Source organism: Erpetoichthys calabaricus, chromosome 7 (assembly GCF_900747795.2).
Source record: "Erpetoichthys calabaricus chromosome 7, fErpCal1.3, whole genome shotgun sequence".
Taxonomy (NCBI): domain Eukaryota; kingdom Metazoa; phylum Chordata; class Cladistia; order Polypteriformes; family Polypteridae; genus Erpetoichthys; species Erpetoichthys calabaricus.
In genome coordinates this window covers 185,243,571-185,257,627 of record NC_041400.2, presented here as the reverse complement: position 1 = coordinate 185,257,627, position 14,057 = coordinate 185,243,571, and the positions used below count along the sequence as shown (strand labels likewise).

General features: G+C 40.2%; 1 protein-coding gene across 4 annotated transcripts in view; it reads right to left on the bottom strand.

The window, feature by feature from the left end:
• aco1 (aconitase 1, soluble) overlaps positions 1-14,057 on the bottom strand; it is a 113,229-nt gene that overhangs the window by 24,885 nt on the left and 74,287 nt on the right. For all 4 annotated transcript variants that reach the window (XM_028805829.2, XM_028805830.2, XM_028805831.2 and 1 more), the window contains 6 exons: positions 13,855-13,994; positions 13,091-13,262; positions 8,865-8,965; positions 7,891-8,007; positions 7,498-7,657; positions 4,129-4,264 (listed from right to left, as the gene is read on the bottom strand). In XM_028805829.2, coding sequence (XP_028661662.1) covers positions 4,129-4,264; positions 7,498-7,657; positions 7,891-8,007; positions 8,865-8,965; positions 13,091-13,262; positions 13,855-13,994 — 826 coding nt within the window. The remainder of the gene's footprint in view (positions 1-4,128; positions 4,265-7,497; positions 7,658-7,890; positions 8,008-8,864; positions 8,966-13,090; positions 13,263-13,854; positions 13,995-14,057) is intronic.

Below are 14,057 nucleotides of genomic sequence, written 5' to 3'. Positions count from 1 at the left end.
CCTCAGCTATCACCTAGCAAACCGAAGTACGTGTGGGCATGCATGATGTTATACCAATAGCAGCAGGCAACGTCTTTGTAGAAAAAGGCAATGCTTCTAAGAAAGAACGCAGTACATTTTTTTGGTGTGTTGGGAATGATCTTCTGTAGTAATGCAGTAAAGCATACCTGTTTTTTTTTTTTTAATTAAGTAACAGTTATTTTTACTTCAATAAAATAAGCATTGCATAAGGTTACGTGAAAAAGTAATCTAACTACATAAAATGCATTACCCCTAACACTGAAAATGAGCGATGTAACATTTTATATATAAAAACACAAGGTCGGTAAGCATCAACAGTCAAGTGCTGAATTTACAATTTAAAATATAAAAACCATTAAATGTCTGTATGTGTCCATTCACAATACAGTAATCCCTCCTCCATCGCGGGGGTTGCGTTCCAGAGCCACCCACGAAATAAGAAAATCCGCGAAGTAGAAACCATATGTTTATATGGTTATTTTTATATTGTCATGCTTGGGTCACAGATTTGCGCAGAAACACAGGAGGTTGTAGAGAGACAGGAACGTTATTCAAACACTGCAAACAAACATTTGTCTCTTTTTCAAAAGTTTAAACTGTGCTCCATGACAAGACAGAGATGACAGTTCTGTCTCACAATTAAAAGAATGCAAACATATCTTCCTCTTCAAAGGAGTGCGCGTCAGAGAGAGAAAAACAAACAAATCAATAGAGATGTTTGGCTTTTAAGTATGCGAAGCACCGCCGGTACAAAGCTGTTGAAGGCGGCAGCTCACACCCCCTCTGTCAGGAGCAGAGAGAGAGAGAGAGAGAGAGAGAGATAAAAACAAACAGTGAAAAATCAATACGTGCCCTTTGAGCTTTTAAGTATGCGAAGCACCGTGCAGCATGTCCTTCAGGAAGCAGCTGCACACAGAAGGTAGCAACGTCCCTATCGTCTAGGTGTGCGAACAGCCCCCCTGCTCACACCCCCCCTACGTCAGCGCAAGAGAGAGAGAGAGAGAGAAAGTAAGTTGGGTAGCTTCTTAGCCATCTGCCAATAGCGTCCCTTGTATGAAATCAACTGGGCAAACCAACTGAGGAAGCATGTACCAGAAATTAAAAGACCCATTGTCCGCAGAAACCCGCGAAGCAGCGAAAAATCCGCAATATATATTTAAATATGCTTACATATAAAATCCGCAATGGAGTGAAGCCGCGAAAGGCGAAGAGCGATATAGCGAGGGATCACTGTACATGTTTCTGTCATGTAAATTATGTTATACATGTTGCTGGGGGGGGTTTGTGCACAGAGTATCCACTCCTGTATTAGTTTCTCAATTCAAAATGTTATTATTTAAAAGTATATGATTTTTAAGCCTTATTCTCGATACTGTTTTGTTTTGGGGTGTTCGCGTTATCCATTCCTGTGGAAACAACCCCATAATGCATTAGGATGGTGTGGCAATGACATAACCAGAGTGCCAGTATAAAGATCACTCAAACCTTTCCTCGATATCTAAGACTGTATAAATACTAATACTCTTCTTGTTTTTTTTCTTTTTATGGTACTTGATTGGATTTTCCTTTTTGACTTTGATTCCTAGTTAGCATCTGGGTGCAGTTGATCGTGTTTCTGACTCCACGATTTGAATTATGCATCGTTTTTTGTATTACATTTTTTCTCCCGGTCTTTTCTCTTTAAAAACTTGAACCGAGTTTCTCCAGTCAGCACAGATTAAGGTGAGCCATTTAACTAGTTGAAGAGTCATAAAAATCTAAAAATCACTGAATTACTATCAAAAAAAGGTAATCAGAAGTATCAAAAATGTGAAAAAAATTCATAAATAAATAAATAAAGTGTACAGAACTGTGGTGTGAGGCTTAAAAACAATGAATTAAATAGTTCAGATCTATTATAGGTGTCTGCCTCTGTGTGTGTATGTGCCCGTGCAAACTGCCAGTGAATTAGGGAAACACAAGGGCAGCGTAGACAATGCATTTTCAGTGAAGAAGAGTGTTATGTGATCAAGGAACAAGGTAGGGAACGTAAAAGGGTAAACGACAGGCAAGATCACAGAAAACGAGTGAGCAGCATGATGAACACAACAGGGGAAATGCACAGGCTATGCTTACATCTAGGATGAGAAGAACTTGGTGCATGAAAGAGCCAGAGCCAGGGAAAATGAAGAGGACCGTGAGCTAAGCTGTAAAGGAAATGCACAGGTTATGGCTACTGCTGGTGTGAGAGAGAATGGAGAGGAGCATGAGGTATAGCATAGGGAAGATGCTTTGGCACATGAGAGAGCAAGGGCAAGAGAAAGTCAGACAAAGCTGGCAAAAGACATGTTGACAGGCATGCAGAGGTACAAAGAAAGTCTGTGCAGAGTAAAAATTACCACATGGCGTTAAACTATGAGATAGGCAGGGTAGAGGAGTATAGCTGTGGGACACTGAATATGGAGTGTTTATATTGTGGTGCAAAGCATTTTGCAGACGGAGGCCATTCAACACACGATGTTTTCATTAAAGAAAAGTATGCGTGTCAGAGCTGCTTCAACAGCTTATGACAAACCATTATCTTCACTCAAGAAACTTCATGAACAACATTAGGGTTATCAAATACACTTTGACATTCATGTCAATGGGTGCAAACTTATGATCACCCCCAGCATATGGTTCTTATTGTTTCCATATTAAAATTGAAATTTACTTCAAAATAATTTCTTATACAAATAGATTCCTTAATTTACATATTTATAATATAAAAGTGTTTAGTTGAAGTAAAGGCATTAAAATCTTAATATACTGACATCTGTGGCAGAGCAACGGGCGTTCAGCAGGCTCCTGTCAATCATGGAGAATCCACTGCATCCACTGAACAGTATCATCTCCAAACAGAGGAGCAGCTTCAGTGACAGACTGTTGTCACTGTCCTGCTCCACTGACAGACTGAGGAGATCGTTCCTCCCCCACACTATGCGACTCTTCAGTTCCACCCGGGGGGTAAACGTTAACATTATACAAAGTTATTGTCTGTTTTACCTGCATTTTTATCACTCTTTAATTTAATACTGTTTTTTTATCAGTATGCTGTTGCTGGAGTATGTGAATTTCCCCTTGGGATTAATAAAGTATCTATCTATTTCTCTTTTTTCATTTTTTAATTATTTGGCCAACTATGTCTCCACATTCTTCTTTATTATTATTTTAAAGAATGTTGTTCAGCCTGGATTAATTGATCAATAAGATGTAGGGTGAGGATTAGATTAACTACAAGAGTGATTGCTGACAGAGTACCCTATTTTATGGTTATTATAATGTGAAATGTGCTCATAATTAAGATGATCTTGGTTATATTAGCAGACATTTTCAAGGATTTTTGAAAATAAATTGTGAAGTGCTCAATAGTTAATGAACAATGTTTTTTAGCAAGATATTTCAGGCTTGATTCTAAATTTTTTAAAAAACTAAACCCATTTAGAACAATTAGTATATGTACTATGAATAAAAAATTGAGACATAGTAGAGCAAAAGACAAAACAACAATATTTTTACTCACAAGGCTAATTTACCATCAACAAAAGTGTTACATCAGACCCATTTTACCATTGTTTCTCTCCTACCAGACAACACTGCTCTTTTGGCAGGTAGATAACAAAAGCTTTGAACTGACAGGATATGGTAGAGTTTAGTCACTGCCAGGCTTTTCTTCTTTACTGTGCATCTGCCTAAATTTCAGACACTTTCTTAAACAGTTAATCTTGCAAAACAAAGAAGCTATCTGCAGACATTTATAAATCATTGCTGGTATCTCTTATGGTTGATCCTAGTATTTCCATCAGTTCATCTTACTTGTCCTTGTCTGTATGTGTGGAAATGGCTTCACAATACACTTGAAGAGGCCTCCAACACTACACACCATATACCACCTTTGACGAAACAGTTCAGACGTTACTGAACTCTCTTCACACATTCCTTATTGCCAGTTAAGACAGTTTAGGTCTTCCCAGCCCAACATCACCTGCAGAATTTTTCCAAGACTCCGAAGATGCACAAACTCTGAGAGTTACCATAAACTCACAGTCATGGCATATTTATTTTTCTTAATTTGTTAGAGCTACTTACCCCAGCTGGCTAAGGTATGGCATCACACCACTTTCTTTTAGATAGTAAGAGACAACTCCACTGCCAGGGGACAAGCTTGTCTTCACATAGGGCTTCACACTTAGGCCTGCAGCTACTGCTTTTTGAGCCAGCAGTCCTGAAAACAAGAGTATTGCTAAGATTTTTAACAGATCCATTTAAAAATGAAAATACAGTACTTGCCAACAGATTAAACAACAGTAAGTCTAAAAAATTTTAATTTAAGTCAGGTTTTACAAGATTTAAACCCTAATCAAATCATGACTAATCTCCACATGTATACAATATTGTTTGTCAGTTATCAATAGAAAAGATAACAAAAATCATCTTAGGGAACGTATCACCAACGCCATTACAAGCATAACTCCAGCTGTGCTAATACGTGTTCATTAGCAGTGGCAGACACGTATTGAAATGTGTTTTCTAAACAATGGCAGTCATGTAGTGCATATTATATAAATAAAAACGGTTCTTCATAAAAAAATGTTTATTTTCCTATGTATGGAAACTTATGGCCCACCCTGTATATCCAGTCTCATTATTACATGCACAAATACCATATATTTTGGCATCAGAAAAAAGTCTATTTGAATACACACAAAAGATCTATTAACAGAGTATCCGATTTAAACATTGGCCCTTGGGATGAGGAAAATGTTATTTCATCAGCAAGGCAACAGCCTCAATTGTTATGCGTTTATAAACGTCCCTTCATATATAGCTAACATCATTGATATTTGTGGTACTGGCTTTAGAACCTGGCTTCTTAATAGAATAGAAGGTGGTCTCTCTCTTACTCTGCAATTAGTCTAATTGTGTGAAGAAGGACTCTGAATTGACTCCATTCCAAACCAGTACTGGAAGTAGCTGAAATGACCTGTGGTTGAAATATGGTCTGTGCCGGTCATGGCAGCAACTTTGTGCCCCTCATTAAGAGCAGCAGTTCAAAAAGAAGCATCTAATACAATGACAGCCAGTGCCAAATCCAGAGGATAGCAAAGTTGGTTATGTAATTCAGTAAAAAAAAAAGTCTGTAGCAAATAATTTTCCATTTTAAAAATTTACTTTTTAATTTTCAGAAATATGTAGTCATTTTATGCATAATTTAACAAGTATAAATACTTAAGCCAAATGAGCAGCTTTTTTTTATCCAAATTACTGGCAGTTCTAAATTTTGTATTGTGGCAGTTACTGGTTATTATGTATCCCTAAAAAATATCAGTTCATTTTATGTTGAGAAATTCAGGCACTAGTAAGAAGTAGAAGTAGTAGAAGAAGAAGAAGAATACATGTGTGTAAATGAGAGGGAGGTCAGTGGAATGGTGAGGATGCAAGGAGCAGAGTTGGTGAAGGTGGAGGAGTTTAAATACTTAGGATCAACAGTACAGAGTAATGGGGATTGTGGAAGAGACGTGAAAAAGAGTGCAAGCAGGGTGGAATGGGTGGAGAAGAGTGTCAGGAGTGATTTGACAGACAGATATCAGCAAGAGTGAAAGGGAAGGTCTACAGGATGGTAGCGAGACCAGCTATGTTATATGGGTTGGAGACGGTGGCACTGACCAGAAAGCAGGAGACAGAGCTGGAGGTGGCAGAGTTAAAGATGTTAAGATTTGCATTGGGTGTGACAAGGATGGATAAGATTAGAAATGAGTACATTAGAGCAGGGGTGGTCAAATTCAGTCCTGGAGGGCCGCAGTGGCTGCAGGTTTTTGCTTCAACCCAATTGCTTAATAAGAAACCCTTATTGCTCAAGTAACACTTCAGCTTCACTTTAGTTGTCTCACTCTTTAAGATTTTGAACCCTTATTGCTTATTTTAGTCTTAAACAGCTGTATTCTTGGTTTTTAATTGCTCCTAATTAGCAATACCACGCAAATGACAAAAGAGGCCAGCATTTCTCCACTTAGCTTGTTACCATTTACACCTGTGTGTATTTACCACGCACTATTTGGTTTAATTAAATACTTGGAAGGAAAGTGAAGAGAAAAAAGTGAAGCACTGAGAATTACTCATCGGTTTTAGACTTCAAATCATTTGGATGATATCCTTAGAAAGGAAAACAAATCTAGGATATGAGAATGACCTGACATGGCAGAGTTAAAGCACTAACAAGCCATGTAATTAAATAATTGACAAGGATTGGTTTTTAATTAAGCAACTGGGTTGGAACAAAAACCTGCAACCACTGCGGCCCTCCAGGACTGAATTTGTCCGCCCCTGCATTAGAGGGTCAGCTCAAGTTGGACGGTTGGGAGACAAAGTCAGAGAGGCGAGATTGCGTTGGTTTGGACATGTGCAGAGGAGAGATGCTGAGTATATTGGAAGAAGGATGCCAAGGATAGAGCTGCCACGGAAGAGAAAAAGAGGAAGGCCTAAGACAAGGTTTATGGATGTGGTGAGAGAGGACATGCAGGTGATGGGGGTAATAGAACAAGATGCAGAGGACAGAAAGATATGGAAGAAGATGATCTGCTGTGGTAACCCCTAATGGGAGCAGCCGAAAGAAAAAGAAGAATAACTTTTATTTAATAAAAGCACACAGACGGTTTTTGAAATGGATTCTTAACTTTGCATCACACTTAAAAATCAAGGGTGTGCAACAGCACAGCAGAAAATTTGCTTTTGTTATTGAATATTAAATTCAAAAACAAGCAGCTCTGTCAAGACTGTAACAAAGGTACAAGGTGGTAAATGTCATGGACTGTGTATGGTGTGTGTTTGTGGGTTTACATATTCCTGTGCTGCACTGGGAGACCTTGGAGGAATAAAGGTTGAGACATACTGTTATAGTTGTATACATTATGGTGCATGAACTCTGGAATAAGTAAAGAGCCATTCTCTTTTCTATTCCCTTCACTTAAGGGATTTCCTAATTTTTACTTTGCTGCCGAGTTATATCTGCTTTGCAAACTCTGGCTTCCTCTCCCTGTCTAGAAATTCTTATTCCACATTTCTCTACTTCACCACCATCTATACCATCCTTTTTTAACCGTACAGTCTCTAAACAATACAGACAGATCATACCTAACAAACAGTAAGCTGGTATTTTTTTTTTATCATTCTCACAAAAAAATTAAAGGGAACTACAAACACGATACTACAACTCATGGTATTAAGTGAACGCTGACTTTTGGTAAACATGATCAACAGGAAGGAGGTAATCTGAGATTACCAAAATGTTAGAATATGTTGTAGTAATCCATTTTTGTCATATAAAGGGTACCTCACAAATTCTTATTTATGTCAGTGACAGGTATCAAACCTTTAAAAATTATTTAAAACAGCAATAATTCATTTAACAGAAGCTTGGTTTGAATGCATAATTCAAGAAATGTATAACAGAACTGATACCTGCGCCCAGCATAACAGAAGGGTTGCTTGTGTTGGTGCAACTAGTAATTGCAGCTATTACTACAGACCCATGAGCCAGTTTAAATTCTTGATCATTGTATGCAAAGTCAACTGTAGCATTATGATTTTCTGATGCAATCTGGAAACCTTTGAATCCTTGCTGTAAAAAGAAAAAAAGAAGTTGGACTGCATGAGGGTTTCTTAATATTGTTCAGGATAATAAAACTATTACCAATAAAAATAACACACAACAGGTTGCACATTTGCATTTTGCTTCTTTTCTGTCTCATGAAACCATGGCTTCAGAATTATAAAATGAATCACATTCATTTTAGTTCACAGGTTCTCATTAATATTCTAAAATACACTTAACATTCCTCACAAATATGTTACCTTTGCACCTAAACAGGCTTCGAAATCCTTCTTCATGTCAGATACAGCTACTTTGTCCTGTGGTCGTTTGGGGCCACTGCAACAAGAAACTACTGTTCCAAGATCTAGCTCAACTACCTGGCAATAAAGATAAAGATTCTGGTTATTTTCTTTATTTAAAAAATGGCAACAGAGAGTTACTAATACTTTAAAACATTTAGATTTATTTGCATATATTTATTTACAGGATCATGTCCACAAAACAGGGCAATAACTTAAAGGGGGAAAGCCCAAAGCATTATGAAGATGGCAAATCAGGAAGGAAACTGTCAAGAGTAACTGGCCTGATTTGGGGAGTGTTGTTAGGGGGTCCCCCTGTAGTACAGTATGTAAGTGATGAAGGAAGGGTGGTTTGCGGTCATTAGAGAACAGTAGAAAAATTGTGTGAATCCCTGAATCACAACTTTCATTTTAGGGAGAGGAATAGAATGCATAAAGTCTGGGGGTGCTCATATGAGAACTGGCTCTGTTCCCCCATGGCTTTTATAGGACAACAGGAGTGCACAGCAAGAAAGTGCTATGTGCTTGCTTTAAATTACAAAAGTACATGTCTTGCTACATGAGACTTTACAGGGAAAGCAATGCCATGATGTGCAGTAAAACCAATGTTTAGTAAAGACTACTCTGGCATTAATACCGTTAGAGCTTTATTGGGCAGGTTTTGAGAAATAAAGGAAAGAAATGCAATTAAATGGTCACTTCCAGCCAATCATATCTCACAGTTCACTTTTCTTGGGCTGTTTACTTGAATACATGGGAGCCACTAAGTAATCATAGTATGCCATATGCTTCACTTGTACTCTTCTCTTAGCAAAAGCAAAGTGAATGGATGCTGCTTCATAGTATTAACATGGAAACTTAACTAACATAGAAAGTTGGCAGTAGTAGTGAGGAGTGAAATTTTTCTCCAAAAATGTTTTAGTGATAACTATTACCTGTGTAAAACCAGGATCTTGAGATGCATCACTGTAATTTCTGAACATCCCAGCAGCTTTGAGGTACTTTGCAATATATAAGCACTTTTCTTCACCTCTTCCTAATGGAAAAATATAAAAAAGGCATTACAAATATATAATGAAAATATGAACAGCAATTATGTTTTAATGATTGTATCACCAGCTTTGATGGCAAGATGAGTTTTCGACATTTCTAATATACCGAAATGAACAACTGTTACAATTCTATGTAGGATAAGAATAATAATAATACATTTTCATTTATATAGCGCCTTTCCCATGCTCAAGACTGCTGAAGCACCAAATAAACTGAAGTCCAATTGGGGGTGCAGGCTTCATCCAACCCCTGCATGTAATTGATCCCTTGAAAATCATTTGTCAACTGCAAATACAGATAAACCCAAGTTCCTCCTTTGGAATTAACATTGCTTCAATTATTTCCACCAGAAAAACAATTATTCATTCAAATAAAACAGTCCTTTTCTGGGCTCATTGCTTGTTTACACAGAAGACTACCTCTAGGTCATTTCTAGGCTACAGTATTTGACAGTTAAGAGGACCAAATCACTGCACACAGTAAGTGATGGATTAGCCCATGCTGTAGCCACCAAATGATATGTGTTGTTTCAATCAGAAATGAACTCCCAATTACCTGCACAGACACTCCAATTGCATGTAATTGTATTATTAAGATAAACAGTTTTCCTCACAGCTCAGTCACTTTTGTGTGGTATATGTTGTATTCCATTGCCTCTAGTCCTGCGGTGGGTTGGCACCCTGCCCGGGATTGGTCCCTGCCTTGTGCCCTGTGTTGGCTGGGATTGGCTCCAGCAGACCCCCGTGACCCTGTGTTCGGATTCAGCGGGTTGGAGACTGGATGGATGGCATTGCCTCTATTACATGAAGTATGTTTAACATATATATGTGTGTTTGAGTTTCTCTAGTATGCAAAGCCACATCATTAAACCTCTCTTTACCAAATTTTGCTTTTATATTAGGGAAGTCCACAGATTATGCTTTGCTCCAAAAGTTTACCCCCTTGGGGAAATTTGTTTAATGACCACACCTGCACATTATTAGGAAATTGGCATGGGTATGTAAAGTTGCCACCACAGTGGGTTTAATCAGTGAAATATACCATATGCACTTAAGGCATATTTTTAGAAGCTGCTTGTGAAATCTTGGGTTAGTACGTGTTCATCAGCTATACTGCCACGTTCATGTATTCTGGATCACAGCGCAGCACGTTTTTCATTTTCTGCATAAAAACATTTTCTATTCTGAGTGGTTGTGCTAGGGGGTTCTACATTTCAAAAGCTCGATCACATCTGAACACATTCTGTTTTAGTCAAGAAGAATATATTCCAGAAGTGACATTTAACATTATTTTGGTAAAAATACATGCATTTGGGATGTTATGAGCATACAACTGGATGACTTCACATGTAGATTATGCGACCCGAGTCATGTGAGACTTTATTCATAGATGTTTTGATATCGTTTGCTGTTGTCGAACGTTGATCACTATAGACGTGTGTTCTAACTTAATCTCCGTTCTGCATGAAAACATGAGATACAAAAAATGTTTCTCGGCCATCAGTATAATCTACATGTCATAACATATAAAACAAGTAAGATTTTTGGGTGAGTATTCCTTTAAGTGCTTTGTACAGTTAAGTGTCTGGAATTGTCTACAGAAACAAATTTTGGATTAACAGAAAAGGTGAACCGAAAACAACTTTGGGGAAGGGATGACAGTTATTAAATAGATATATTTGTCTTCAGGAGGACATTTGGCTATTTGTAGAAGCTCTTTAAATAAATAAATACACAAATAGGTAGTAAGTAAGTAAATACATAAATACAAAATAGACGAGCACACTTTGGTCTAAACAGTCACCGGAATGACTATAAAGCAAGTAAAAAAAAAAGAATGAAAAATTATGACATGGTTGTCACAGTGAGACATTATGCAGATGCTTTGTTCTTGGTATAAAGGAGCCCTAGTAGCATTTCATGACACACTTCTACTGAATAATTTGTTGGCTAAAAGTACTCAGTGTTGGTGTGTCAGAGAGCGGACATGCAGCAGTGGCCGTAAGGTGGTCGGTGCCTGTCGTGGCGGCAATCCCCGAACCCGCTGGTGGACACCGGCGGTGAAGGATGCCGTCAAGCTGAAGAAGGAGTCCTACAGGACCCTTTTGTCCTGTGGGACTCCGGAGGCAGCTGATAGGTACCGGCAGGCCAAGCGGAATGCGGCTTTGGTGGTTGCTGAGGCAAAAACTCGGGCGTGGGAGGAGTTTGGGGGAGGCCATGGAGAATGACTTTCGGACGGCTTCGAGGAGATTCTGGTCCACCATCCGGCGTCTCAGGAAGGGGAAGCAGTGCAGTGTCAACACTGTATATGGTGGGGATGGTGCGCTGCTGACCTCGACTCGGGACGTTGTGGGTCGGTGGGGGGAATACTTTGAAGACCTCCTCAATCCCATTAACATGCCTTCCAATGAGGAAGCAGAGCCTGGGGACTCAGAGATGGGGGTCCCCCATCTCTGGGGACTGAGGTCACCGAGGTGGTCAAAAAACTCCTTGGTGGCAGGGGCCCCGGGGGTGGATGAGATACGCCCGGAGTTCCTCAAGGCTCTGGATGTTGTAGGACTGTCTTGGCTGACACGCCTCTGCAACATCGCATGGACATCAGGGACAGTGCCTCTGGATTGGCAGACCGGGGGTGGTGGTCCCCCCTCTTTAAGAAGGGGGATCGGAGGGTGTGTTCCAACTACAGAGGGATCACACTCCTCAGCCTCCCTGGAAAAGTCTATTCAGGGGTCCTGGAGAGGAGGGTCCGTCGGATAGTCGAGCCTCGAATTCAGGAGGAACAGTGTGGTTTTCGTCCTGGTCGCGGAACAGTGGACCAGCTCTATACCCTTAGCAGGGGTCCTGGAGGGTGCATGGGAGTTTGCCCAACCAGTCTACATGTGTTTTGTGGACTTAGAAAAGGCATTCGACCGTGTCCCTCGGGGAATCCTGTGGGGGGATACTCCGAGAGTATGGGGTACCGCCCCCCCTGATAAGGGCTGTTCAGTCCCTGTACGATCAGTGCCAGAGCTTGGTCCGTATTGCCGGCAGTAAGTCGAACCCGTTTCCAGTGAGAGTTGGACTCCGCCAGGGCTGCCCTTTGTCACCGATTCTGTTCATAACTTTTATGGACAGAATTTCTAGGCGCAGCCAGGGGTGTTGAGGGGGTCCAGTTTGGTGGGCTCAGGATTGGGTCACTGCTTTTTGCAGATGATGTTGTCCTGTTTTGCTTCATCAGGCCGTGATCTTCAGCTCTCTCTGGATCGGTTCGCAGCCGAGTGTGAAGCGGCTGGGATGAGAATCAGCACCTCCAAATCCGAGACCATGGTCCTCAACCGGAAAAGGGTGGAGTGCCCTCTCAGGGTTGGTAGCGAGATCCTGCCCCAAGTGGAGGAGTTCAAGTATCTCGGGGTCTTGTTCACGAGTGAGGGAAGAATGGAGCGTGAGATCGACAGGCGGATCGGTGCGGCATCCGCAGTAATGCGGGCGTTGCATCGGTCTGTCGTGGTGAAAAAGGAGCTGAGCCGCAAGGCGAAGCTCTCAATTTACCAGTCGATCTATGTTCCTACCCTCACCTATGGTCATGAGCTATGGGTAGTGACCGAAAGAACGAGATCGCGAATACAAGCGGCTGAAATGAGTTTCCTCCGCAGGGTGTCTGGGCTTTCCCTTAAAGATAGGGGTGAGAAGCTCAGTCATCCGGGAGGGGCTCAGAGTAGAGCCGCTGCTCCTCCGCATCGAGAGGAGTCAGATGAGGTGGCTCGGGCATCTGATCAGGATGCCTCCTGGACGCCTCCCTGGTGAGGTGTTCCAGGCACGTCCAACCGGGAGGAGGCCCCGGGGAAGACCCAGGACACGCTGGAGGGACTATGTCTCTCGACTGGCCTGGGAACGCCTTGGATTCTCCCGGAAGAGCTAGAAGAAGTGGCCGGGGAGAGGGAAGTCTGGGCATCTCTGTTCAAGCTGCTGCCCCTGCGACCCGACCTCGGATAAGCGGGAGACAATGGATGGATGGATGGATGGATGGACTAAAATAGTCAGTACTCAGCATTAAGAAAAGTAAATTAACAGAAACTTTAAAAAATAACCACTGATTCATTATGTAAGAGCTGTTCATATATTTTTCTTACCCGTTTGTCTTAAATATTGTACGCTGATATCATCAACTGGAAAAAAGGCAGCAGTGGCACCATACTCTGGACACATGTTTGCTATAGTGGCTCTGTCAGCAATAGAGAGCTCAGCAACACCAGGCCCAAAGAACTCTACAAACTTTCCAACCACTCCAACTTGTCGCAGATGCTATAAAGACACAACAACATTTATTTATATAGCACATTTTCATACAAACAATGTAGCTCAAAGTACTTTACATGATGAAGAAAGAGAAAAAAGACAAAATAAATAATTAAAATTAGGGAACACTAATTAACATAGAATAAAAGTAAGGTCTGATGGCCAGGGAGTACAGAAAAAATAAAAAAAAACTCCATAAATTCTTTGATTAGCAGATGCTGTAAAGATATTCATTCTCAGACCCACTCAATACAGATCAGGTTGAGATCAATAAAATGAAAATTATGAGTACAAAAGGATTATACAAAATGTAATCTGAAATATAGCACTGTGCAAGAAAATTATTTTGAAGTTAATTATTTGGGCAATAAGCAATTATTTGCTCATAAATCCAATATGTTTTTATGGGAAATTCAGTAATACATATCTATTACTCACATTCTAAAGAATATAAACCTTTTTTAAGAATTTTTAAAAAATGGGGCAGGTCAAAATCTGAGTTATGAACACTTTATAATGTGTAAAACATTTAATGAATTGTTAAAAACACATTGCATACAGAGTTTATGTTCATGGCACAAAGTAAAAGGATTACTACCTTGGTTACAGTTAAAACAATGTCAGTTGAAGTGACCAGTGGATTTGGCACACCGTACACCTTATATCCAATGACTTCTGGAAGAACCATGCTGATTGGCTGACCCAGCATCACTGCTTCAGCTTCAATGCCACCCACTCCTACACAAAAATGAGTAATATCAATGTGAACGCTTAATGGGAACAAAACAAAATCATTTTTAG